This window comes from Colletotrichum tamarilloi, assembly GCF_030869305.1.
Source record: "Colletotrichum tamarilloi strain Tom-12 chromosome Unknown Scaffold_15.1, whole genome shotgun sequence".
Classification (NCBI taxonomy): domain Eukaryota; kingdom Fungi; phylum Ascomycota; class Sordariomycetes; order Glomerellales; family Glomerellaceae; genus Colletotrichum; species Colletotrichum tamarilloi.
The window spans coordinates 698,097-720,963 of record NW_026849398.1 but is presented as its reverse complement, the minus strand read 5'-3'; the positions used below and the strand labels follow the sequence as shown (position 1 = coordinate 720,963).

The 22,867-nt window shown below is 54.7% G+C and overlaps 6 protein-coding genes across 6 annotated transcripts; 3 read left to right on the top strand and 3 right to left on the bottom strand.

The window, feature by feature from the left end:
- Positions 1-128: 128 nt before the first annotated feature.
- Positions 129-2,024, bottom strand: CTAM01_05929 (uncharacterized protein; the record flags this gene model as incomplete). Its single annotated transcript, XM_060521959.1, has 1 exon — positions 129-2,024. The coding sequence occupies one exon, from the start codon at positions 2,022-2,024 to the stop codon at positions 129-131; it is 1,896 nt and encodes a 631-aa protein (XP_060383628.1).
- A 585-nt stretch (positions 2,025-2,609) lies between these two features.
- On the bottom strand, positions 2,610-3,977 carry CTAM01_05928 (DEAD/DEAH box helicase; the record flags this gene model as incomplete). The annotated part of the gene is made up of 1 exon (XM_060521958.1): positions 2,610-3,977. The coding sequence occupies one exon, from the start codon at positions 3,975-3,977 to the stop codon at positions 2,610-2,612; it is 1,368 nt and encodes a 455-aa protein (XP_060383627.1).
- Positions 3,978-5,439: 1,462 nt separating this feature from the next.
- On the top strand, positions 5,440-7,656 carry CTAM01_05927 (uncharacterized protein; the record flags this gene model as incomplete). The annotated part of the gene is made up of 1 exon (XM_060521957.1): positions 5,440-7,656. One exon carries the CDS (start codon positions 5,440-5,442, stop codon positions 7,654-7,656), a length of 2,217 nt encoding a protein of 738 aa, XP_060383626.1.
- A 3,691-nt stretch (positions 7,657-11,347) lies between these two features.
- On the top strand, positions 11,348-12,605 carry CTAM01_05926 (KH domain-containing protein; the record flags this gene model as incomplete). Its single annotated transcript, XM_060521956.1, has 3 exons — positions 11,348-11,756; positions 11,812-12,413; positions 12,468-12,605. 3 exons carry the CDS (start codon positions 11,348-11,350, stop codon positions 12,603-12,605), a joined length of 1,149 nt encoding a protein of 382 aa, XP_060383625.1.
- A 1,583-nt stretch (positions 12,606-14,188) lies between these two features.
- On the top strand, positions 14,189-15,612 carry CTAM01_05925 (UAA transporter; the record flags this gene model as incomplete). Its single annotated transcript, XM_060521955.1, has 3 exons — positions 14,189-14,421; positions 14,514-15,307; positions 15,380-15,612. The coding sequence occupies 3 exons, from the start codon at positions 14,189-14,191 to the stop codon at positions 15,610-15,612; spliced, it is 1,260 nt and encodes a 419-aa protein (XP_060383624.1).
- A 2,290-nt stretch (positions 15,613-17,902) lies between these two features.
- Positions 17,903-20,257, bottom strand: CTAM01_05924 (dual specificity phosphatase; the record flags this gene model as incomplete). The annotated part of the gene is made up of 1 exon (XM_060521954.1): positions 17,903-20,257. The coding sequence occupies one exon, from the start codon at positions 20,255-20,257 to the stop codon at positions 17,903-17,905; it is 2,355 nt and encodes a 784-aa protein (XP_060383623.1).
- Positions 20,258-22,867: the final 2,610 nt, after the last annotated feature.

Here is a 22,867-nt window from a genome sequence, read left to right as displayed (position 1 = left end):
GGCTTCATGAACATAGAATACGCGCAAAAAACTCCCACTCTGTCCCTCATAAACACCGTGCCCTCCATTTTGTTCACCAAGCCAGTAATCCGTCAGTACCAAAGACAATCTTGCCCTCCTCTCTCTTTCTACCGTGCATCTCGGTTGGGCGATGATCCCTCCGTCATTTCTTCAAACTCGAGCTGCCAGCGGTCAACTTCTCTAAATTTGCGCGTTGCCTTCTTCAGCTCGTCGGCACTGCGCGTGGGGTCGCTGCTCTCCTGGCTCTCGAGAACGTCGTCCCGAATCGGGGCAAAGCTGTCACCCTCGAATCCCGCTTCGGGTTCCGCTCCAGTCTCCGCCTCTGCCCCTGCTTCACCCGCAACCTCACCCTCGCCCTCGTTCTCCTTGTCCGAGAGTCTGCGGCTGTAAGTGCGTGTTGACGCACGAGTGCTAGGTGCCGCTGTTTTCGCCTTCCCTGCCGCCGCCGTGGCGCGGCCACCACGGGATGGTGGCCTATTTGCCGTGCTACGGTTGAGAGGTGTCGTCTTCGCCCGGCGTGAGCGAGTCCTCGTATCCGCGTATGAGAGCTCGTCGTCATCCTGGGAGGCGTCGGAGTTGCGTGCCTCCTCATCCTCAGAGCCGCCCACGCTATAAGGGTCCCGATTCTTCTTGGAGCGTCTGCGCGGCAGCATGCCCGTCAAATCCGCTGTCGTAACCTTGGGCGCCTTGGCCTGCTTCTTCTGCTTGGACTTATTCCTTGTCGCTGGGAAGTTGGGCGAGTGGGTCAGCGAAGGCGGCGAGGAAGCATCGGAGATGTTGCCATCTCGCGTTGGTGTGGTAGGCGCTTGGCGGCGGCGCTGTTTGGCAAGTGTGCGAATGTCGGGCCACGCCTCGTTGTTATCTTCCGAGTCGCTGCTCTCAGGAGGTGCCATGATGTCTTCTTGATTCGGGGTAACTGGCCGCGGGAAAGCAGAAGGTCTCGTGGGAGTTAGAATAGGAGAAGGCAGCTCGGAGAGCTCTGAATCACTGTCGTCATCGTCATCCAACTCAGGCGCGGGCTCGGATTCAGTCCTTGACGCCTTTCCCGGACGCTCAGTGTCCTCGTGGCTCTCTATGCTCTTCCGCTTCCGTGAGCTGGCGCTTGTTGGCTCAGCGTCTTTTTCGGCGGGCTGAGAATCCGGTGCTAGAACTTGCTGCGATTCTGACTCGAGCTCAGTTGCGGGAGCAGGTTGTGTTCTGCGGCGATTCTGAAGAGGCGTCGACTCGGCCTCGGGCTCAAAATCTTCACCATCCTCATCGTCGGACTCGGACCCGGACGATACCTCAATCGGCCTCTGTGCGCGCTCCTTCTGCGCCGTCCCTAGAATACTTGGTTCTCGTTGACGGCGTTTAAACAGACCAATGTTGAAGGTCGAGCTGATACTAGGCGTGCCACCGACTCCACGACTACTTGGTCTAATGGGCGCATCGTCCTTCTTGATACTGATACTCGGCGCGCGACCCCTCCGTCTAAAGTGGCTCACACTGAAATTTGAGGCTTCGGATCGCGGCGCACTTGGAGGCGCAGCGGCATCATCGTCGTCATCGCCGAGAGTCGTGTCAAGTCCCGTAAACATATCGTCGTCCAAATCCAACCCCGTCGTGTCCCTGCGCTGCTGAACTGGCGTTGCGCGTGTCTTCCGTCCCACTTCGACCGACGAATCCGACTTTTGCTGTTCGCTGGATGTCTTTGCCTTGGAAGCCGCCGTTTCGACTGCGTCCTCCAGCTTGCTCATATTATCGTCCAACGCATGACCCGCCTTGCCCGGCACCTGCCTCTGGCGCAAGCTGGAACTCCTGCTTAGACGCGTAGACGGACCTTCCTTGAAGAGAGATGTGTCCTCCTCTGCAAGCTCCTTCCTAATGACAGAATGTTCGCGATCGCTGTGGCTGTAGATATCGCTGCCTGACGCGGGCGCGGGGCTCGATCTTGCTTCAGGCGCGGCGGGCACAGCTGCGACTGGCTGGGTTGGTGCGCGACGCGCTCGTTTAGGTCGTGGCATGGCGGGCACTTGATGTTAATGGAAACTGCAGAGTGTCTGGGGTGACAGCTATTCAATACTATGGAAAGGCGTCGTGAAGAATTGTCGTACGAATATCTGACCGGGGCGTCAGGCTGCGACCTATAGTGATAAGACGGGGGAGGGTCTGTGATATTTTGATGTGGTGTGGGAGGGAAACGCCTGCGGGCCGGACGCGTCGCGAACTCCAACCTTGCAGGTCCAGCTCGCGACCCACTCCCAAATTGAAAGCAGAGAGCTAGCGCCACACCACTAGCCACAATTTGACTTGGAGAAACTGTCAACAAGCTGTCACAGACTCACAGTTCATTATGCATGATGTTATCTGAAGTTTATCGAAAGGACGTGTTGCTAGTAATGGCTTGGTCTATTGGTTGGTAGAAAATGTTTCATTAGGGAGCTGAGACCTCGCTCTTCACCATCATGTCTCCTGAGCCGAATGTATCCCAGGTATCTGTGCATCATCCCATCCCTTTGCCTCGACTCTATCTGTTTTTTTAGTGATATACAAGGTGTTTTACATGAATGTTGTACATTGTTTTTGTTTATCCGTGCCATGAGTGGTCACTAGATAAGTGCCTGACCCATGAACATGCTCTCCTTAACCTCGGCAACGACGTCCTTCTTGTCATCCTTGCCAACAAGCACAATGCCTCTTCCACGTCGTCCCATGCGACCCGCTCTTCCCAGGCGATGGATAAAGTCGATGGTAGTGTGCGGGACGTCGTAAAGAATAACGTGGCGGACAGCCAATGTGTCAATACCTCTAGAGGCCAAGTCGGTGGCAACAATGACCTTGGTGTTGGGCAGCGATCGTTTGCCTGGTACGGGGGCCTCTGGTGATGACACTGCGCGCAAGGGTTCTGAAGAAGTGAAGGCTTTCAGCATTTCGGACTGGCGGCTCTCGGCTGCGTCCCGGTTCAACGCAATAGCGTCGATGCCCTTAGATTGAAGGTATTCAGCAACCTCCGTTGTCTTCTCACGTTCGTTGACAAACACCATAATTCGGCGGACGTCGATTTCACCTTGGATCGGGCCCTCGTGCTTGGAGGCTTCTCGACCAATAGTGTAGATGGCATCGGCGCAGGCCAGGTTCTTGTTGTTGCGGTAAGGGTCCTTGACAACATCAATGACACCGAGTTGAACTCTTCTGGGGATAGCATGAAGGTTCGGCGTTGTGATTCTCGTCATGTTGGGGAAGTTGTTGGCGAGGTAATTGTCCAGTCGTTTGGGTATTGTTGCTGAGCAGAGTATGAACTGCTTCAAGGACGGCATCGCCCTATCAATGATGGTCGTGGTAACGGGGGCAAAGCTTCGGTCAAAGAGCGAGTCCGCCTCGTCGACAATCAGATGGGTGACTTGAGAGAGGACGTTGGGATCGGACTCGGCAATCGAGGCTAGCAGGTGAGGCGTCGTGACAACCATGTCGACACCACGCGGCGAGTACAGATTGCGCTGGATCGTCAGGGCCTTGAGGTTGGCGGAGAGAACCTCTGCCTTGAACTTGACGGCGTGCGACAGGGTTTTGGCCACCTTTCCAACCTGTTCCACGAGCTCTGCAGAAGGGACCAGAACGATGATGCGAGGTCTAGCCATGGTCGGGTGAGGCTCATCGAATGCAGACATTTTCTTGGACTTGGGGCCCTTGTTGGCCTTCTGTTCTCTTTCCTTCTCCTCCTGGAAGCGCTTCATGAAGGACTGGATCTCAGGGTTGGCTTCCTCAGCGATCTTCATAGCGTTGACGGCCGGCAGCATGTACGCCAACGTCTTGCCAGAACCAGTCTCGGCAGCAAGTAGAAAGTCTTGCCTCTTCTCGCCCCGGACTTTGAAGGCGCTAGCCTGGCCCAGCATGGCTGGAATAGCAAGCCTCTGGATGGGCGTTGGCTTGATTTCCACCATTCCTCGCAGAAGGTCATCCTTGATGCCGTCCTTCATTATGGGTAAGAGGTTGAATTGGTCGAATGATTCGTATTCTTGCATTTTGTCTTTCAAAACATTTCTCTTTCCGTATGAGACCCCCGCCAGAGACCGTTGCATTTTCAAAGCCTTTCGCGGATCGGAAGAGGTCTGGGAATCGCCTCTGTTGTACCTGTTTGAAGAGCCTCTCCCATCCCTCGAGTCCCTCGCGTTGGGTGGACGTATCGTGCGCTTTTCGGGTACTCTCGCAAAGGTCTGGTTCATACCACCAAAAGGTCCTTCAACTTGTCGTCGTGGCGGTCTGGCATCTCGGTTTCGGGGTCGTGCAACATCGTCTGAAAGGACCATTCGTGATGGCTTCCCCTTGGTGGCTGAGCGGAAGCCGGCGCTTTGTGTATACCATGGCGAAGTCGTTAAGCGTGGGAAAGACTGCGGTCGCAATGTCAAATGACACTTAGGGCACAGCGATGCCAGTATTCGCGACGACATTGTGGGCGATCGCAAAGGAGTCGACACTGGGCCTGAAGCTTGATGATGAAGGACCGGCAGACACTCTCAACCCCTGGCCTCGAAATTTTAGGAGCTCAGTTGGAGTTTTCTGCGCCAGACCCCCCACGTAATCGGTGTGGTCTAAGCTCCGTGCCGACCTTTGACAGCGCCACCCAAATGCCAGGGGACCGTCAAAACAGTGTCGCCTGCTGATCTTAAGCTTTCGCGTCAATCTTTTTATTATTCGAATCAACTGCCAATTATCAGTTAAAGACTAGGTTAGAATTGACGAGCACATACATAAAAACACTCATTTTTCTTAGTGCAGAACCATCATAAGAAGAGTTGGCACATTGTGTGCATTACAGCCAACAACGAAGTCTGCGGAAAAGAGATCGAATCCAACTAAAGTAAGTCACTTGCGGACCAGTACTGCTTCATCGTGGCATATAAGTTTATACGAGAGAAGAAGTAAGGTATTCTCCATACTCTGTAACAAGAGCATTCCGTGCTGTAGGGCTGGCTGGCCCAAAGAACGGACTCGCCGTGCATGTCTTGGTCAAGTCTTGGCCAAGGATCTGGTAGTGGTAGCTGTGGCTGTGGCGCTCTGCAAGGAAGTGCCCGAGCCTTTTAGGCCCTGTCACCTTCTGATGTTCCCCCCAAAAACCGCACTTCAGAAGTTCAGCTCAAATTATCCGCCCAGTCGATCCCGGCCCCGTGGAACCTCCCTTGGCCTCTCAGCCCCATTGACCGGTGCCTCTTGCCGAGCGGGCGATCCCCTATTTGATTAACCTGATCCTAAGAGGTCACCTATCCCGTCCCAATCTACGCATACGGATAAACTTCCTTTGTCTCCTTCATCGTCACCCGCTCAACATCCGCATATCCTTTTCCCCTTATCATCCTCGGATCTCAAGTCCTGTGAGGACACGATCCCATAATCAGCTTGGGTCGGAAAGCATGTGTATCCAGAGGTGACCAAACCGACGCAATGAGTGCCGATCTCTTGGACCTCGACAGCTTTTATCAGAGCCCTCCGTCACAACAAAACCAACCGGGGGGCCAACAAGGCCAGTTACAACCGCAACGCCCGCAGCAAGTAACGGCATCGTCGACGGACCTCTTTGACTTTGCCTCCTTTACTAGCAACAGCAACAGTGTCGGCAGCAAGCCCGCGGCGGCACCCGCTCCGGCTCAGCAAACCGTACCATGGCCTAGATTTGAGCCGCAGCAACCAAGTGGTGCTGCCGGCGGTGGCAGTAGCAGCAGCGGTGGATGGGGTGATTTCGGCGCTTTTTCATCGGGCTTCACCTCCTCGTCGACATCAAACCAGCAGCCGAAGCAGAATCTGCAGAACGTCGAGGACGATGACGGATGGGGTGACTTTGAGGTTGCGGAACCTACACCCACTCAGCGCTCTTTCGTGCTACCCCCGCAGACGAACAAGGCGAGGTCATCACCGCCGCCTAGGAACCGTATCGCGCGCGCCTCGACGTTTGATCTCATGACCAACAACCTCGTCAATGTCGTCGACATGCCCTATGGCTCGGGCCTGTCGCCCATACCCAGTCCTGGCCTCCCGTCGCCGAACCAGCAACCCGGGGCCAGTTCAGGACCTTCATGGCAGCAGACAAACCGACAACCTAGTCCCGGATTATCGTGGCAGACTGCGAACACCAAACCGGCAATTAGCCCAGGGTTCTCATCTCAGGCGTCCTCGGCCAAGCCGCAGCCGAGCCCTGGATTCTCCAGTCAAATGTACGGAACTCAGAAGAAGTCGAGTCCGAAGCCAGCTAAACAGTCGGATCCTAACATTCTCTTTGATGCTGAAGAGTTCGAGCTTCAAGGAGACAACGATGACGATGACGATGATGAATTTGGAGACTTCGAGACTGTTCAGACTCCCTTCCCAGGCGCGGACATGAGCCCGACCCTGGACCCAAGGCCGCCGACCCAACAACAGCCATCACCGCAGCCCGCAAAGCAACAACCACCTTCCATGGACCTCCTCTCTCTCGACGATGACTTCGCTCCAGTCTCGCAGCCTCCACAAAAGAGACCTCAGCTCTCTTCTTTGAATCTCAACGCGCCCACATCGCCGTACCCCCAGGCTCCCAAGTCGCCCTCCTTCCAGGAACGTAACCCCTTTCCAGGGCTCGGTCTCACCACACCCACTTATGGCGACTTCAAGAAGGAGGAAAAGAAGGACGAGAAGCCCGAGTCGCCTACGCCTGTCACAGCCTGGCCAGCTTTCGGACAGACCTCACCCACGAAGCCTTCCGCCGCTAAGAAGCCTTCTGCTACCACCAATCTTCAAAAGACGCAGGAGGAGGACGAGTGGCCAGACTTTGAGGATTTCCCCGACGACGAGCCTTCTGCGATTGATTCTTCCAGGCCCCCGGAGAGCTGGGATTGGGACGCGGTCGACGGCGTCAAGTCGTCCACTCCAGCTCCAGCTCCTAAATCCAGCACCACTAGCACCGCCAAGAAAGCAGCCCCTAAAACCAAGAAAGAAGCATCACTGGCAACAGCCTCAGAAATCCCTGACGACGCCCCGCCGCCCATCAACATTCCTCCTCCCTCCGTTATCCTCTCCATCTTCCCGCAGTTACTCGACCTTGCAAACTCGTCACTCTTCAAACCCACGTCCCAGCTAGCGGCACCCATCCGGAAACGCATCCTCGAAGACCCGAGCACGGTGATCTTCCTCCGCGGCTACCTTCTCCTCGCCACCGTCGCCGCCCGCGTCATCGCGGGCCGCAAGCTCCGCTGGCACCGCGACAAGTTCTTGTCCCAGGGCATGGCCATCTCCGCGGCCGGCGCAAAGGGCATGAAGCTCGCGGGCGTGGACAAAGCGCAATCGGCGCGCGAGGACCGCGAGGCGGCGGACGTGGTAGGCGTGTGGAGGGAGCACGTCGGCAGGCTCCGGTCAGCCGTCGCGGCGGCCAACTCCACCGCCGGCGCCAAGAATCCGCGGGACCAGCTCCGCGTGCCCGAGCTCAACGAGACGATTCCCGTCTCGACGGCCAAGGTGGTGCCCACTGCGCCCAAGCCGTGCGTCATCTGCGGGCTGAAGCGCGACGAGCGGGTGAGCAAGGTGGACCATGAGGTCGAGGACAGCTTTGGGGAGTGGTGGGTTGAGCATTGGGGTCACAGGGCCTGCAAGAACTTTTGGGTCGAGCACGAGAAGCAGCTGCGTCAGAGGTAAAGGGAGACAGAGAGGGGAGTGGTTGTCGTAGTGGGCGGATGATGCGATTTACCTCGCATCTTGTATATAATTGCACTGCACATACATGATACCTCGAGTGCTTCATTTACATGGATTGGCCGGCTAAGGTCTTTTCCCAAATATCAAGGGCATCTAGATTGACAACTCAACAATTCTACAGGTGAAGCTTGACTGGCGAGGCCTTCAGGCACAGTGGCAACTCGAACTGAAAATGTGCAAAATCGGCTTGAGTTATCTCTGCGGCAGTGGACCATTTCTCAGAGGAGGGCCAGGTAAAAAGCTGCGGGATCCTGACCGAAAATTCTATAGCAGCTCCAGCTGTGCATACCTACTGCCTTTACCTAGGCAAGGTAGCTCGGGGTGAGCTGTAGCTTATCAATGAGCAAGGAAGAGGTACAATGCAGTCATGTTTAGTGAATGGCACGGGAGGGCTGCTCTTGGATTTGTTGACGGTTTGATCTACCCCGCTGTTGAGCTGCCTCGGTCAGCCAATCCGGAGTGCTGGAGGTGCAAAGTCTTCAGAGACTGTCCATTGGCATCGCGGCTCTGAGAGCTAGGGTCTCAGCAGCGACGGATGGCCGGACACTAGTCAAATGTCGGCAACGGCATCGTATGGTGACCGGCTAGCGGGGAGGCTGGCATTGAACGAATAGCAGGGCGTGATTGCTTTTCCCGTGCAGTCCGCGTAGTAAAGTGTGTGGCTTCGAGTTACACCAGATAAAGAGCTCTGTTTCTGTCGCAGGAAAGTCGAGAAACTTGACAGATATACGGGCGCTGGGTGCCATGTACTGTTGTATGAGCTGAGTCAATGCGGCGCAGGCGCAAACTCCAATGGGATTCCTGACATGCGATTTTGACAGATGGACGGCGTTTTGAGACCGGGACGAGTGGGAGGCTGGATCTGTCGGTGCCGTTTCGCTAAAGTGTCGGCCGCACTAGCCGGCCGCTCGCTCGACGTGTAAATAAGGGAAAGATGGCGGGGAGCCAAGCAATCAAAGTCACTTGTGCCCGCGCTGGATCACCGTTGACGCACACTGCAGCGCCGCAGCGTGGTGACGGGTGGAGCAGCAAAGTTCCCTTATTGATCGGGGCGTTGCCGTACCATGCTGGAGGAGCCGAGGAGGTTTTTTGGGGAATTGGTCAGCTCCTGGAGCTTGGGACGCCTGATGCGCAGCGACTCGAGCCTGCGACAGCTCTGAGGAACTTATCTGTCACTGAGGTGCAGACTGCGATTGCGATCCGAGCGAGACGGATGATGGCCACAAGAGCCGTTTGGTCGCATGTCGCGTGTCGCAAGTTGGGCAACATATGCCAAGTTGGATTGGACACTTGTTCGATCTGAAAGCTCGCCAGCGAAAGGTCCGATGCGGCTGGGTCAGGCACCACTGGCAGCAGATCCCAGGTAGGCTAGCAATGCGCATTACTTTGAAAGATTCAACCCTGGAATGGAAGACGATTCGAGACGGTCGGGAATGCTTCTTCCCTGTCGTGTGCCCTGGCGGGGATCAGTCCGAGGGAGAGCTACAATACTATGTAAGAGTACTACTGACATGTACTTCAAGAGGCCGCCTGAACGAGGGCCCCGAGCCAAAGTTTGCACCCCACCATTGAGGAGGTGTAAGTGGTGTGAGAGACAGAGGAAGAGATGGATGAATAGGTCTATCGAGGCTCGTGTGCTGAGAGAGGCATCGCAGTCCTTGTGAATATGGCGTGCCTATAATAGTGGCCGATACCTAGGCGAAAGATTGAGGCAGTCGAGGGGTTTTGGAGGGGACAGAGCTTGGATGCGAGACAGCTGGTCGCTTGGTGTCTCGTCTGCTCCATCTTCCGTCGTTACCTCACACCTGATCTTGCCGCATATCCAAAGTCGCATCCGTGAGTACCAGGGAAGACGGGAAATGGCAAGGAGGTGGAGGAGGTGGGTGTTTCCAGCTTCTTGAAGCCCGCCCGGACGGAAACTTGAAGGTTCCATGAGTGAGTGTCCCTCGAAAGGAAGGAGCCCAAGTGCTAGGTAAGCTCCATGTGGCGTGGAGGGGTCCCGTCCAAGGTGAAGTACCTACCTTACCTACCTTACCTACCTCACCTCCCATGCCTCAAGATGTACAGGCAAGATACCACTCGGGAAGCATGTGCAGGAGGGGCAGGATACTTGCTGTGACGATGGCCCTAGCGTTGCGACATGTATTGCTACGGCCAACTTCCGCCGATAAGGTACACGTGATCAATTGTTGCAGGGTGGGGCCATGGGTAGCCAGCGTTGAGGTCTGGATGCGTTTTCCTCTATTCACTGTCGTACCTACCCGGTCTTCCTGCCCACTCAAGCCCCTCACAGATCAGTCCCTTCCATCTTCCAGCGACGAGCTCCCCCGATTCTTTCCCCAGCACACCTAAGTACCATACCTTCCCTTACGCGACCCATTCTGGACCACAGACTTCCACTCAAGTATCCGCAAGGTACCTCTTGCACCACAACTTCCATTACACCCGACCACAGCTTAGGTACCTTACACAACCACCACCACCAGACACCTTCAATAGCCAGGCCGGGTACACCTGTCTTTCTGCTCCAACTCACATTATCGTAAGTACCTTCTACCTTTGCTTTTCCCAGCCCATCCAGAAAAGAAGGAGTTTGAAAAAAATACTGAGGCGCACTTTCCCTCCCATCGCTCTCACACACTCACATTTACCTACCGACTTTTTCTCCTCCCATTTTCCGCTCCCACTCTTCTTTTCCTTCACCTCACTTCTCCACGACCGACCTCACTTCTCTCTCCCGGCCTCCAACTCTTCACCTCTTCCACCTCTTCACCTCACCAACTCTTCCAAAACAATTCCTCTCACGACCGCCTCTTCAACTCTTCCACTCCCACTCTCAACCTCTCGCCCACACCCGAGCGCCTCTACCTCTCTCCCATCTACTCCTCTACCCCTCCATTTCTCAACTTTCCCGATCCACCACCCACTTCAATCCACCACCTCATCCTCCCCGCCACCCACTACGCAACTACACATCCGTCACCGCAAACGAGCTGCACCAACGCACTCCAACCTACCAATCTCTACAGACCGAAGCTTCCGCTTTACGGCTTCAATTCACTAACGTCCTGCTTTATTGCTTGACAGCTGAATTTCTACAAGTTTCACGCTTCCACGTCAGCGCATTAACTTGCAGCCAGTACCTTCCTGATCAAAAGTTCAGGAAAATACTACAGTAAGTTGCAGCACACAAAACTACCACCCCGCGCCATCATTACCCCCACTTTGAACGTGCAAGAGCTCCTGGCGTCAATCCGTCCACCATATCAGGACGGGTCAGGGTCAGGCATAGCTGACCCTGAAAATCGTCACGCTCTATATGGTATAAAAAATCCCGACTACCAAAGTTACGTGCCACGGCCACGGTTTGGAGGTAGTTTCGATTCTCCTGTTCACCTTTACGCGTCCTCGGGTGGGGAAGTCGACGTGCCTGCCCTGGACTATCGGGAAAACCACAACTTCTACAAAATCTGAACTCTTACTCTCCCTTGCCTTTCACTCTTTCCTCCCACTACACCACTTCCTTTTTCACCCATTTTTGGGTTATTTGTTGGATTATTGTACTAATTGCGCCTTTCTTTTAGAATCCTTTTCGAATCAATTGCCCCAAGCACTTTTCGAATCGCTCAAAATGTCCGCTACTCAGGATAACATTGCTGCCAACGGCAACGACCTCGTCGGCTCCCTCGACCAGTTGAAGCTTGATGATGGCGAGACCCGTCTTGGCCCTGACGGAGAGCCCGCACCCCGCACCGACGAGGAGTACGCCGGCTCTCAGCTCACTTTGAGAGCCATCGTTTCCTCCAAGGAGGCCGGTGTCATTATTGGAAAGGCTGGCAAGAATGTCGCCGAGCTTCGCGACGAGACTGGCGTCAAGGCCGGTGTCAGCAAGGTCGTCCAGGGCGTCCACGATCGTGTTCTCACCATCACCGGTGGCTGCCAGGCCATTTCTGAGGCCTATGCGATTGTCGCGCGCGCTCTCCTCGAGGGCGCTCCCGCCATGGGCATGGGAGGTGTTGTCTCCAACACTGGCACCCATCGTAAGTCTACCTCATGTAGTGCGCAAGGAAGAAATCGCTGACATAGCAATCTCAGCCATCAAGCTCTTGATTTCCCACAACCAGATGGGTACCATCATCGGTCGCCAAGGTCTCAAGATTAAGCACATCCAGGATGTGTCGGGCGTTCGCATGGTTGCCCAGAAGGAGATGCTACCCCAGTCCACTGAGCGCATCGTTGAGGTCCAAGGCACACCCGAGGGCATCAAGGGTGCGATTTGGGAAATCTGCAAGTGTCTCGTCGACGATTGGCAGAGAGGCACTGGTACCGTCCTCTACAACCCGGTCGTTCGCACTCAGCCGGGCACAACCTCCACCGTCAGCGGCACTTCAAACAGCTACTCTTCCGGTGGCGGTCGCGCCTCAGAGTACTCTGCCCCCCGCGTCATGCGCACTGGAAACGGTGCCGACTTCAGCACTACTACCAACAACGGCGGCAGTGGTGGTCGTCCTTACGGCCGTCGTTCCGATTCTGATGCTGCTTCCCGAGGCCCTCCCACCCACGACGAGAATGGCGAGGAGCTCCAGACTCAGAACATTAGCATTCCTGCTGATATGGTCGGTTGCATCATTGGCCGCGCTGGAAGCAAGATCTCCGAGATCCGCAAAACCTCTGGTGCCCGCATCTCTATCGCAAAGGTATGACACCTATTTACCACAAAACTTCATGCTCAAGATAACTAATCTGTCCAGGCTCCCCACGACGAGAGTGGCGAACGCATGTTCACCATCATGGGTACCGCCAAGGCTAACGAGTCTGCCCTTTTCCTGCTCTACGAGAACCTTGAGGCGGAGAAGATGCGCCGCCAGACGGCCAACTCTCCCGAGTAAAAAAAGCGTTTTCAGAATCGTCCCTTTTCAGTTCGTCATCCGGCCTCAGGGGCCGGTACTTGCAGACAATGGCCGCAAGGCTCAATATCTGAGATGAGGAGTGTCTTACTTCAGCACATCATCTCTGGGACGCGACAAAACGCTTTTATCAATTGCTTTGTTTTTCTTCGACTTTCGAATATCTGGGCCAAGGATCCCCAGACACGCGCACAAGTATGGTCGCCGGGATGGGACCACGACAACTTTCACTTTCCGTCTTCATGAACGCTTCGAGTTGCTTTTTGGGAGGATGGTCCTCCGGTCTACGTTTGGGCAGGCATCAGAGGTCCCTAGGTCTACGGACAGGGATTGTATTCAGCCTTTCCAAACCGAACATACGGCACGACTTATGATTACCTCATGCGGATACCTCTTTGAAGCAGAGTTGCTTGCTTCAAAAACATTAGTAATGAAAATCGGCCAGCAACTCTACACCCGACCCTGTTTACCCATCCCCAACCCGCCACGATTTCTCACTGGACCGAAGATATCCTCAGTGGCCTGTGTTTTCCAGCCGCTTTTTGGGCTATGGAACTCTTTACTCTCTTGGTATTGACTTCCGATGCCAGGGGGATTCTAGATAGTACATCCGACCCATAGCTAGGCGAATTAACACGTTTGAGCAAGGCCGCTCATAAAATTCTTGTCTCGTTGTCATTGATGTGTCTTGGAAACCTGTCGTGAACGTAGTCGGAAGGATGGTCTACTGGAGATGATGGCGTTCACTCCTATGATGTCCAATCACTGGAAATGGCAAAGGCGAAGCGACCGAGTCCATAGCGTTCTTGTCTCTATCATATGGGGTACTCATAAACGTAGCTAGTCATTTTCCAAAGACATTCGCTCTAAAAGTAAGCATAGGCTGAGAAGGACGGTTGGAAGGTGTCGAATTGCTTCCAGGATAAATTTGCGATCATGATGTGATTGGCCAATGTCAAGCGGGGTCTTGGGGACAAATGTTTGCAATGCCGATCCGGAGAAGAGACACCGGGCTGGGCTGATTACTGATAAGGTTAGGGCGGCGGCAAGTAAGCAGTGGAGGGGAGGGACCCTGAAGAGGCTTGGGCGGAATGGGTGCAGCGTGGTGTGCGTGGGTTGTGTGGTTCGGGGGGGACCTGGGGGGTAAGATGCAACGGGTAAGCTGTCCACCTTATTTTTATTTTGGGATGAAGCCAACCTGTCATTTGCCCAGCTGCTCCTTTGACGTTTACTGTCTGCATTCGCTTGTCTCCGTGTCCACATCTCCATCTCGGGTGTCTATCTTGCTGCTGCTCAAGCTCGAGGTATTGTAGCACTTTCGTTCTCTTCAACAAACATCTTTTCCCTTTCAAGCTTGCATTTTTAGAAGCTTCGCAGCCAGTCGTTGTCGCTCCCTTGCAGCGTTCCGTTTCTCCGGCCCCTTAGCTGCGCGCGCCCACCGTCCACGCTCAACGGGTATTGAGTCGCGCACCCATACTCGAGCTTTCTTTTCCCGTCCTTCGACACCAGCTTTTTGCAACACGACACACCAATCGATTCCCAGGAGAAAGAAACACAGCGACGCAATGGCGCGCTCGAAGCAGGCCACCCCTATCCGTCGACAGACATCGTCCGAATACTTTAGCAAAGCGGACGCCCTCAAGCGGACGCCCAGCAACAGCAATGGCGCCGCGACTTCTGTGACTACGAAGGAGGCCAACGGCAAGGTTGTCGCCACACCTGCGTCGGCGGTTGTTGAGGCAAAGGAGGCCGGCGCCCTCCAAATCCTGATTGCTGTAGGCGGTATCTACGCCTCATTGTACGTCCTGTGATTCTCTTGACTCCCCTAATCCCATGCCCTCTCCGAATACCTCTTCGCTCGGCGCATTGCTGACAAAAGACCTCGCGCAGTCTGACATGGGCCTACCTCCAAGAGAAGCTCACGACGACGCCCTACGGCCCAACGTCCAAACCCGAAGTCTTCAAGTACCCCGTCTTCCTCAACACGATCCAGTCTCTCTTCGCCGCGACGACGGGCCTCCTCTACCTGTGGTTCTCCTCCCGCAACGCCGCCTCCCTCCCGCCCGTCTTCCCCTCGCGCGGCATCGTCATGCCCCTCGCTCTCGTCGCCGTCACCTCCTCCCTCGCCTCGCCCTTTGGCTACGCCTCCTTGGCGCACATTGACTACATCACCTTTTTGCTCGCAAAGTCCTGCAAGCTAGTGCCCGTCATGCTCCTTCACACGACTCTCTTTGGCAAGCGCTACCCGCTGTACAAGTACCTGGTCGTCGCGGGCGTCACGGCGGGCGTCGCCGTCTTTACCTTGCACTCGGGCAGCAAGAAGAAGAAATCCGTCGTCAACCCGGACGCCAACATGCCCTGGGGCATGCTGCTTCTCAGCATCAACCTGCTGTTTGACGGCCTCACCAACAGCACCCAGGACTACATCTTTAGCACCTTCAAGGGATACACCGGCCCGCAGATGATGTGCGCCAACAACCTCATGAGCACGGCCGTCACGCTGGGCTACCTCGTGCTCAGCCCCTGGCTCGTCCACACCGGTCTCGGCGAGTATCTCGGCATGGACGTCGCCGGCAGCGCGGGCGAGCTGACGGCGGCGCTGGGTTTCATGGCGCGGTACCCCGCCGTGTGGTGGGATGTCCTCGGCTTCGCGGCGTGCGGCGCCGTCGGCCAGGTCTTTATCTGTATGTATTGGTCTATTTTCCTCCTGATACCTGAGAAACAACAGCCCTACTAACACTGCCGGCCTTTTGTAGTCTACACCCTCTCCACCTTCTCCTCGGTCCTCCTCGTCACCGTCACAGTCACCCGCAAGATGGTCACCATGGCCCTCTCCGTCTTCGCCTTCGGCCACAGCCTCACGAGCATGCAGTGGGCCGGCGTCTCCCTCGTCTTTGGCGCCATTGGCGCCGAGGCGCAGATTGCGACCAAGGAGAAGAGGGCCAAGGAGGCTGCGAAGCGCGCGGCGGCTGCTGGGAAGACGCAGTAAACGCAAGGATGGAAAGGAATGTTCTTTCAAGGTTGTTTAGCTTTGTATTCGGCACTCTTGCTTTAAGAGAGATCTTGACTGCAAGGCGGCAACTTCTTCTTCCTTCACGTTAACCTTTTTTCTATCTGAACCCCCTTTCTTGATCGAACCACTTTCTCATCCTCTTCGAGATATCCCAAAACCCTTTTAGCCCCGTGGTACACAACACAAAGGCCACACTTGTTCCTTTCTCGAGGCGGGGGCCCAAATAAGAATAGCAGAACTACCCATCCCTCTAAAGCCTGTAAATGACAACACACATCGTACAAAAGACTTCAAAAAAAAGGGAAAGCCTCAAAGTCGGGGGCCGGCGTTTGGTTGGCGTTTTTTTTTTTTTCTAGTATAGAATTATACAAGGATACAGACACATACAGAGAGTATACACCAAAGATCTGAGACTTTTTTCTCTGATAAAAGATGTCTTCTTCCTCTTTCGATACCAAGCATGATGATCATTGATCGAATCGCCTCGCGTCTGCTTCTTAACCTCTCTCGGCCCTATCTCCCCAGCCTCGCAGACTAAGATACTGTCTGTTTCATTTATCTACAGCAGAAGGAGTGTATGAATGTACACATCTATATGTGTGTGTGTGTGTGCTTCAAAAGGTGATGATAAAGGCCTTGCTCAACGTGAACCCTGAAATATGCCCCTCTGGCACGCCACGAACGCGCAGAGCCCGGCTAGACAGGTGAAGACTTCTCAGCGGAAAAAAAAAAAAAGTACTCTGCCCAAATCCCCTGAATGCCAACCCCGCGCGTTACGAACTCATCTCACTCTGCTCATAGTGTAAGTAAGTAGGTAATCATCAGAACCAGCAGGTATTAGACTGGGGTCAGAGTGTGTGCCATGTCATGCGTGTTGGACTACAAATCTTTTTACTCACTCCTCTGGGCCTATATGGAAATCCTTCATGTACAAAAAGCCCCCCAAGACGAGAAAATGTCTTCCTTACACACACTCCACCGAGACTGCTGGAGGGAGTATAGAAGTTCGACAATGTGTAGGCTATTGGGGACTTTTGTAAGGAGTGTTGAACGTCAGGCAAACCCAACGCTTTGTATAGCAAGACGAGAACGGAAGTCAGACATATTGCCAACACCGCTCTGAGCCTTGTCTTTGACAATTATCCTACATCGGTACCACGAAGAGACCAGCAGGACATGGACTTGTGAGCACACACCTTGTTTTGCTGGTGAATCACTTATGCATAGCATCATCACATTCACACAGAAACAATCAGAAACACTTGGTAATGCATACTTTGTATGACTCTTCGTTTTTTTACAATTCATCTACCTCACTCCCCCTCCACCCCATCCATGCATGCAGTTGTGGTATCCTCGTCTCATCCTCTCCTGCTTCCCTTTGGACTCCATATGCGTTGCGGTAGACTCATCCGTAGATGGACCGCATTGAAAGGAAAAGAAAAAAAGAAAACCCAAGCCTCAAACACAAGAAAATAGCATGGTGTCTTTGTGAGTGTTCCTCACGGCCGTACTCTCTTTCCAAGCGAGCCGGCCCCCGTCGGGAAAGTGCCTCATGAGATATAAGCCTGTACCAAAATCCCTTCCAACTCCGTCGTCCAAAGTGGGCACGCCAATAAACGATTGCAAGAAAGATGGCCGATCCCCGGTAGTCCTTGACTGTCCATGTCCAAACGATGAGAGACGTGTCTCCCATCTCCCCCGTTTCAATATTTGCGTTGTGAAAACGCAATTCTAAATTACACATTTTGGTTTATGGTTGTAGGGTACTTTTTCCGCAAAGTGGTTACGTGACGAAAGCCGTTGTCTCGCCACTCGCTGCGCTCTGAAAAAAGGCTTGAAAACGACAAAAGAGATGCCAACTCCAGGTGGATGCACCATTGAGCTAGGCTGGTGTTTGTATGAATTGGGAAGTAGGCACGTCCACACAATGGTCGGCAAGTTCCACTGTTGTCCTCCTTTTCGGTCCTTTGCCATTGACGATACGACTAATGCAACTGCCTTTTGATCGATTGATGCAGATCAAGGTATTCGAGTGTTTGCCATGCACCTGTTTCGGAAATCGTCCAAAGCCTCGGTGTCCGTCAACCTCGTATCGATTGCAACGACGGTCGCTGCATTGTTGCAATGCACGCGTATTTGACTAGTTCCATGTCGCAAAAAATAGCAACAATAGTCAAATTTCGGCCGAGTACCGCCGAGGTAGTTCGGTCCCGGGGCGTTTGGTGCTAGTGACTAGTGGCGGTGTGTTCCGTCCTGGCTGTGGTCATAGCAGCTCATCAATAGACCTCACAATTGGCGTTTCACCTTTTGTAGGCGGACTGCGCGGGTCGGCAACCTGGGTGGGTCGTCCGAAGGGGTAGAAAGGATCCCTGGGGAACATTGTTTCTCTAGGCGAGAACAGGCCTTCGCTTGGAGTTGGCGGAACCTCGACAAATTGCATGCCTGGAAATCCGTGATGGGAATCGTGCAGCGGGTTCTTCGTCATCGTCTCGGCCCGGGGTGACAGGAGAGCCGCGTCGTCAGGAACTGCGCCAACCATGAAGTGTCTATCTTTGGGAGCCGTAGCCTCCTCTTCGCGTTCCAGTGATGGGCCAAGGTTCAGACTAGAAAATCCAAAGCCAGCGGCAGGACCGAATCGGTGAGCTCCAAATCCGGGAGAAGGGGGCGGGCCAGGCGACGGCGGCGGCTTGGCAAAGAACGATGATGACGATGGTGGTGCAAGGCCCGAAACTGGCGGCGTAGGCTTGAAAGGCATCAAGCGATCAACGTCAAAGTTCCCAAACTTGGCAGAATTGTCGTTCTCCTTTTCGGACCAGGAGAAGCTTGATGGCGCTGAAGACGGACCAGGTGAGATTGGCTGACTGCCGGGTGTTGAAAGGCCTCTGGCACGGGTAGGGCTGCCCTTCTTCGGGCTCGAAGTTCCAGAGCTTCCTTCCTTCTCTCCAGGCAGAGGAGCGGTCAAAGGCTCTTTGGGTGCAATGTCAATAGCCGCATCTGCAGAGAGTGTCAGGCGGTGCTTCGTAGGGCTTCGTCCAGTGCGAGGGCGGAAGGCTGATCCAGGCGAGGTCTTCTTCTTCGACATCTGCTTCTGGAAATCCTGCAAGCAGTACATGAGCTTCATGTTGGGGCTGATCCACTTGCTCTTCTCCTGGGCGGCGTAGTAAGCGTCGTTGACGCTGAGCTCGGGGTTGCGGTACAAGCCGTAAGCAATAATGAGACTGGCGGATCGACTTGCGCCTTGCTGGCAGTGGACGAGCACCTTCTTACCCTCCTTCGTCCGTGTCTCAATGGTCTCGCAGAGGTGCATCAGATCCTGCGCAATATCCGTATTGTGGTCCCAGGGCATGTGGATGTACTCTGGGCGCTTGATAGAGAATGACATGGCCTTGGGCGTTGTCGGTGTTTCCGGTTTGTCGTTGGTTGGGAACTCGAAGGCGGTAGAAAAGCTAGCGTTTGACACAGCCGTGTCGGGAATGGGGCTGAGGACGGCTGGAGAGTCTGACATGACCTCGTCTGACTTGGGCAAGAAGTTGAAGGGGTTGTTAACTTCCCGCGCGACATTGATGACGGTGTCAAATTTGGAGGCTTCGTCGGCGGTCGGCTCCAAGTACAGATAGACATTGTCTTCGTAAATTGCAATGGGGCCATCCGGATAACCCGGCGTCTTCTGGTCCTCATTGTTCTCGTTCTCGTGGTAGGGTTCGAAGTCGAGGGTGGCGCGGCTCGCGAGCTGAGTCCTAATGGGCGAATCCTCCTCAACGATTGTCGTGTCGAACGACTGGCCCATACCAGTCTTTGTCGGCCTCAAAAACTCCGAAAGACCCGACTCGTTTCTTTCTAAAACCTTGGGGAAAGTCATTCCACCCGGAGGGCCAAAAGTCGCAGACTTCAGCGAGGGCAGCATGTGAGGTGACGAGGTCGAGTGCTTGAGGGCTCGTCTCTGCAAAATGGGTGCCATACCAGGGGTGCCGGGGACCTCTAGGGTATTTCGCATGACCAGATCTGACGTTTGGGTTTTGAGGCTGAGCTGACTAGGCTTACGCTTCATTGCTGGAATGGTCGGCTTGATGAAAGAGGGCGATGCGGGCTCGGAAACCAGTGTTGAGGCACTATTTCCCATGAAAGGCGGCTGAATTGACAGGCCCTTCATGTTCTTAGGACGACGCGGCGAAGGAGACGTCATCGGACGGCCGAAGCTAGTGGTTTCTGCTGCGGACATGGTGTTCATTGAAGACAATGGACCAAGGCCGCCAAAGGACGTGGCCGGGAAAGAGTTTAGGGGTATCAAGTTGACGGGAGAATCGGGGGATGATGAAGGGGACGGGTCCGACAGCGGGGAGCAGTCACTTGTTGAGAGCGTCGTTGTGGGCGAAGACTCGGCAGACTCGGACGCCTGAGTAGAGGTGCTATCGTGGTGCTTGTGAGAGTGGTCCATGGTCGGTCGCAAGGACTGGACCGGGCTGGCCAAGGGCTTTCCGGTGGCCTCCATATCGATCAATTTGGGGTCGACGAGGGTGACGGTCTCTTGAGCGGCGATTGTCTCTGCGTCAAGATCGAAGACTGACATGAAAGAGGGGATTTGATCTTCGTAGATCCTTCTTGCCGCTGCTGACGGCATGGTTCTGTGTACCTTTTGAATGGGCTGCCCGAATCCCTTCTCTCTTTCTCTTCTCTTGCGCGAGGGAAACGTGTTGGCGGCAGTCTCGGGGGACGAGACTGTGTAGGCCGCGAGGGGCAACGTTGGCGTAATGATTAAAGAAATGGTTGCGGCGTTTGGCGTGGAAGGAGCGGGAGTCGCGGTTGATGTTTGTAGAATGAAAAGAAAAGGCCGGTTGGCAGGCGAGCGGGCGGGCGATTGATTGTAGATCGGAGGACAGCGCTGCTGAATCCCGTGGATGGTTTTGTGTCCTCGTCGTCGGCGGGGTGGTTGTGGTGGTCCAAGTCTCTCGGCAGGACCGAAGTGTCTCTCTGTTCTCTAACTCCTCCTCGTACTCGGGGCGGTGCCGCAGGGTGCGCAGGGCAGGTGACCAGTCTCGCGACAGGAATAGGTCAGTCGAGGGTTCGTATGCGGCGGGGGCCCTGGTGGATAGTGGGTAAGAGTAGTAGGACGGTCGTCGTGGTGGTGGTTCGTGAGGTAGGAAGGAGGATAGAGGAAGACGAAGGGGAAGAAGAGTAGTAAGTTTGGTTGGTGATGGAAGAGAAATGGAGAAGAGAGAAAACAATGGCTAGTGGTCACGACGAAAACGGCGGCTCGGGGTTAGCACATGCTGTTGGTGGGAAAGAGATGTGGCACGGTCCGGTCAATACGGATGCATGGAAATCGCCAGGCGGGTATGCGTAAGGTGAGTGTAAGGTAAGGTGGTTGAAGGAAGAAGGATACTGAAGCTGGATTGGATTTGCTTGGTTTGAAAGGCGGCAGAGTATCCGTAGAATTGAGAATAAGGGGAGGTAGTGAATAAGAGAAGAGGGGGTGTTTGTGGTGATTTGGGATTGGGGTGGGAAGAAGGGAAAATGGTGGAAGAGAGACGTGAAGTGGTTGAAAGTTGAGGTGAATGGCGGATGTGGGAAGGGTTCGAGAGAGGAGTACCTAAGGCAAGGTAGAGTTGGGGATGGGCCAACAACTGGAAGGGGAAGGAAAGAGGAACTGGGGCCCTTGGGGCTCTTGCTCTTGCTCTTTGGGGGGGTGTGGGCCGTAGCAGAGAGGGCAGAAGTGAGAACCTGAAGGTGAAGGAAGGCCTGCACGCAAGCGACAACCAAGCGACTGGAGAGTGAAAGGCAGGCCGTCTGTCGCCCAGTCAGTTGCCCTCGTCGAACATGGACGGGCTGGGTTTGGCCTGGAGATGCTAGTCAAGGTCTCAAGGAAGGCCAACGGGTGGTGGGAGGGTACCCCCAGCCCAGGATCAAGTTGCTGGCTGAGGGCGAAGGGCGACCAGGACAGGGGTCCTTCCTTTCCCTGGTATACTACGGAGTAGGTACCACGCAGTAGAGACCAAGGTATCGCAGGAGGCAAGTTTGCGGCAAGAGGTACCTATGGAAACCTTACATTGCACCTGCCTTTCCACTTCCTATGCGGCTGGTCCTCGGTACGTACCTATCCTACCATGCCTCGTCCCCCCTCTCTCTGTCGCCTTCTGTCTGAGGTTCACCTGGCAAAAGTGTCTGAGTGCCCGGTAAGGATTGACGACGAACGTACCTTCTCTGAGCCCTTCCTGTGCCTTTTTATGTCCTCAGGTTAAGGTAAAGTACGGATCACATTAAGTAGCAATTACTACGAATAGAACACCAAGCATTGGATCTCTCCAGAGTGACTACGGATACCCTAAGCATTCGCTTTTCGCCAATGTATCTGGCATAGTAGTCGACACACAACGTAGACGTACGATGGTGAAAGGACAAGAACCACCAGCAACTGGCAAGTCTGGACCCGTACGGAGTACCCAGTGCTAAGGTAGTGGAGAGAGCTCGATGCAAGTGACAGAATTCCCTGTCTAGTCACCGGCCAGCACCTTTTGTCACAGAATGCTGTCCAGAACCCATCGCACGTACGGGTACGGAGTATGGATACCTAGAACGTGAAGGCAGCCCAGGCAGGCTGCAAAAGCGAGGCAAGGCAAGGCAAGGCAAGATGAGGAGGAGAGAGCAAGGCACGGGACACAGACAGGCACAAACTGGAACCCATCTCGACAAAACAAGGTAGGTAGTGCTGGCTGGCGGAGGGGTCAGATCGGGAATTGTTAGTGCGGCCTCGTCTACGGCCTCGTCTGCGCAAGCGCTACCCCCTTAGCTCCAGTATGCGAGGGCGTAGGCTGTAGCCGGAGGTTACTACGTGAGAGCCGTGGACTAGCCCGCCGCCATTGACGAGGACTTGGACTGGTGCCCGTCCTTGGGTTGATTTACTGTTGTTTTAGAGCCGTGGGCACCATCGCGCGACCAAGCCTAGTATATTGTCCACGGGCTATCAGAGTAGTAGTCTGTATCGAACTGCCCGCTCTGTCATCGTCAACACGGCACTCCGCTGTTGTGGGTACGAAGCAACGAACGGACAGACGGGCACAATGTGGTGACTCTGACCTGACACCTGCAATATGCAGAGAACAAGCAGCACAGAAGGCAACCGAACATCAGCACGTCTGTCTGGTTGGGAGTCGTCTGTCTGGACTGACTGATGCCGATGGGCAAAAGAGGGTGGAGGGGCAAAGGCAAGATTCCGGTGTTCCGCTGCCGCCGG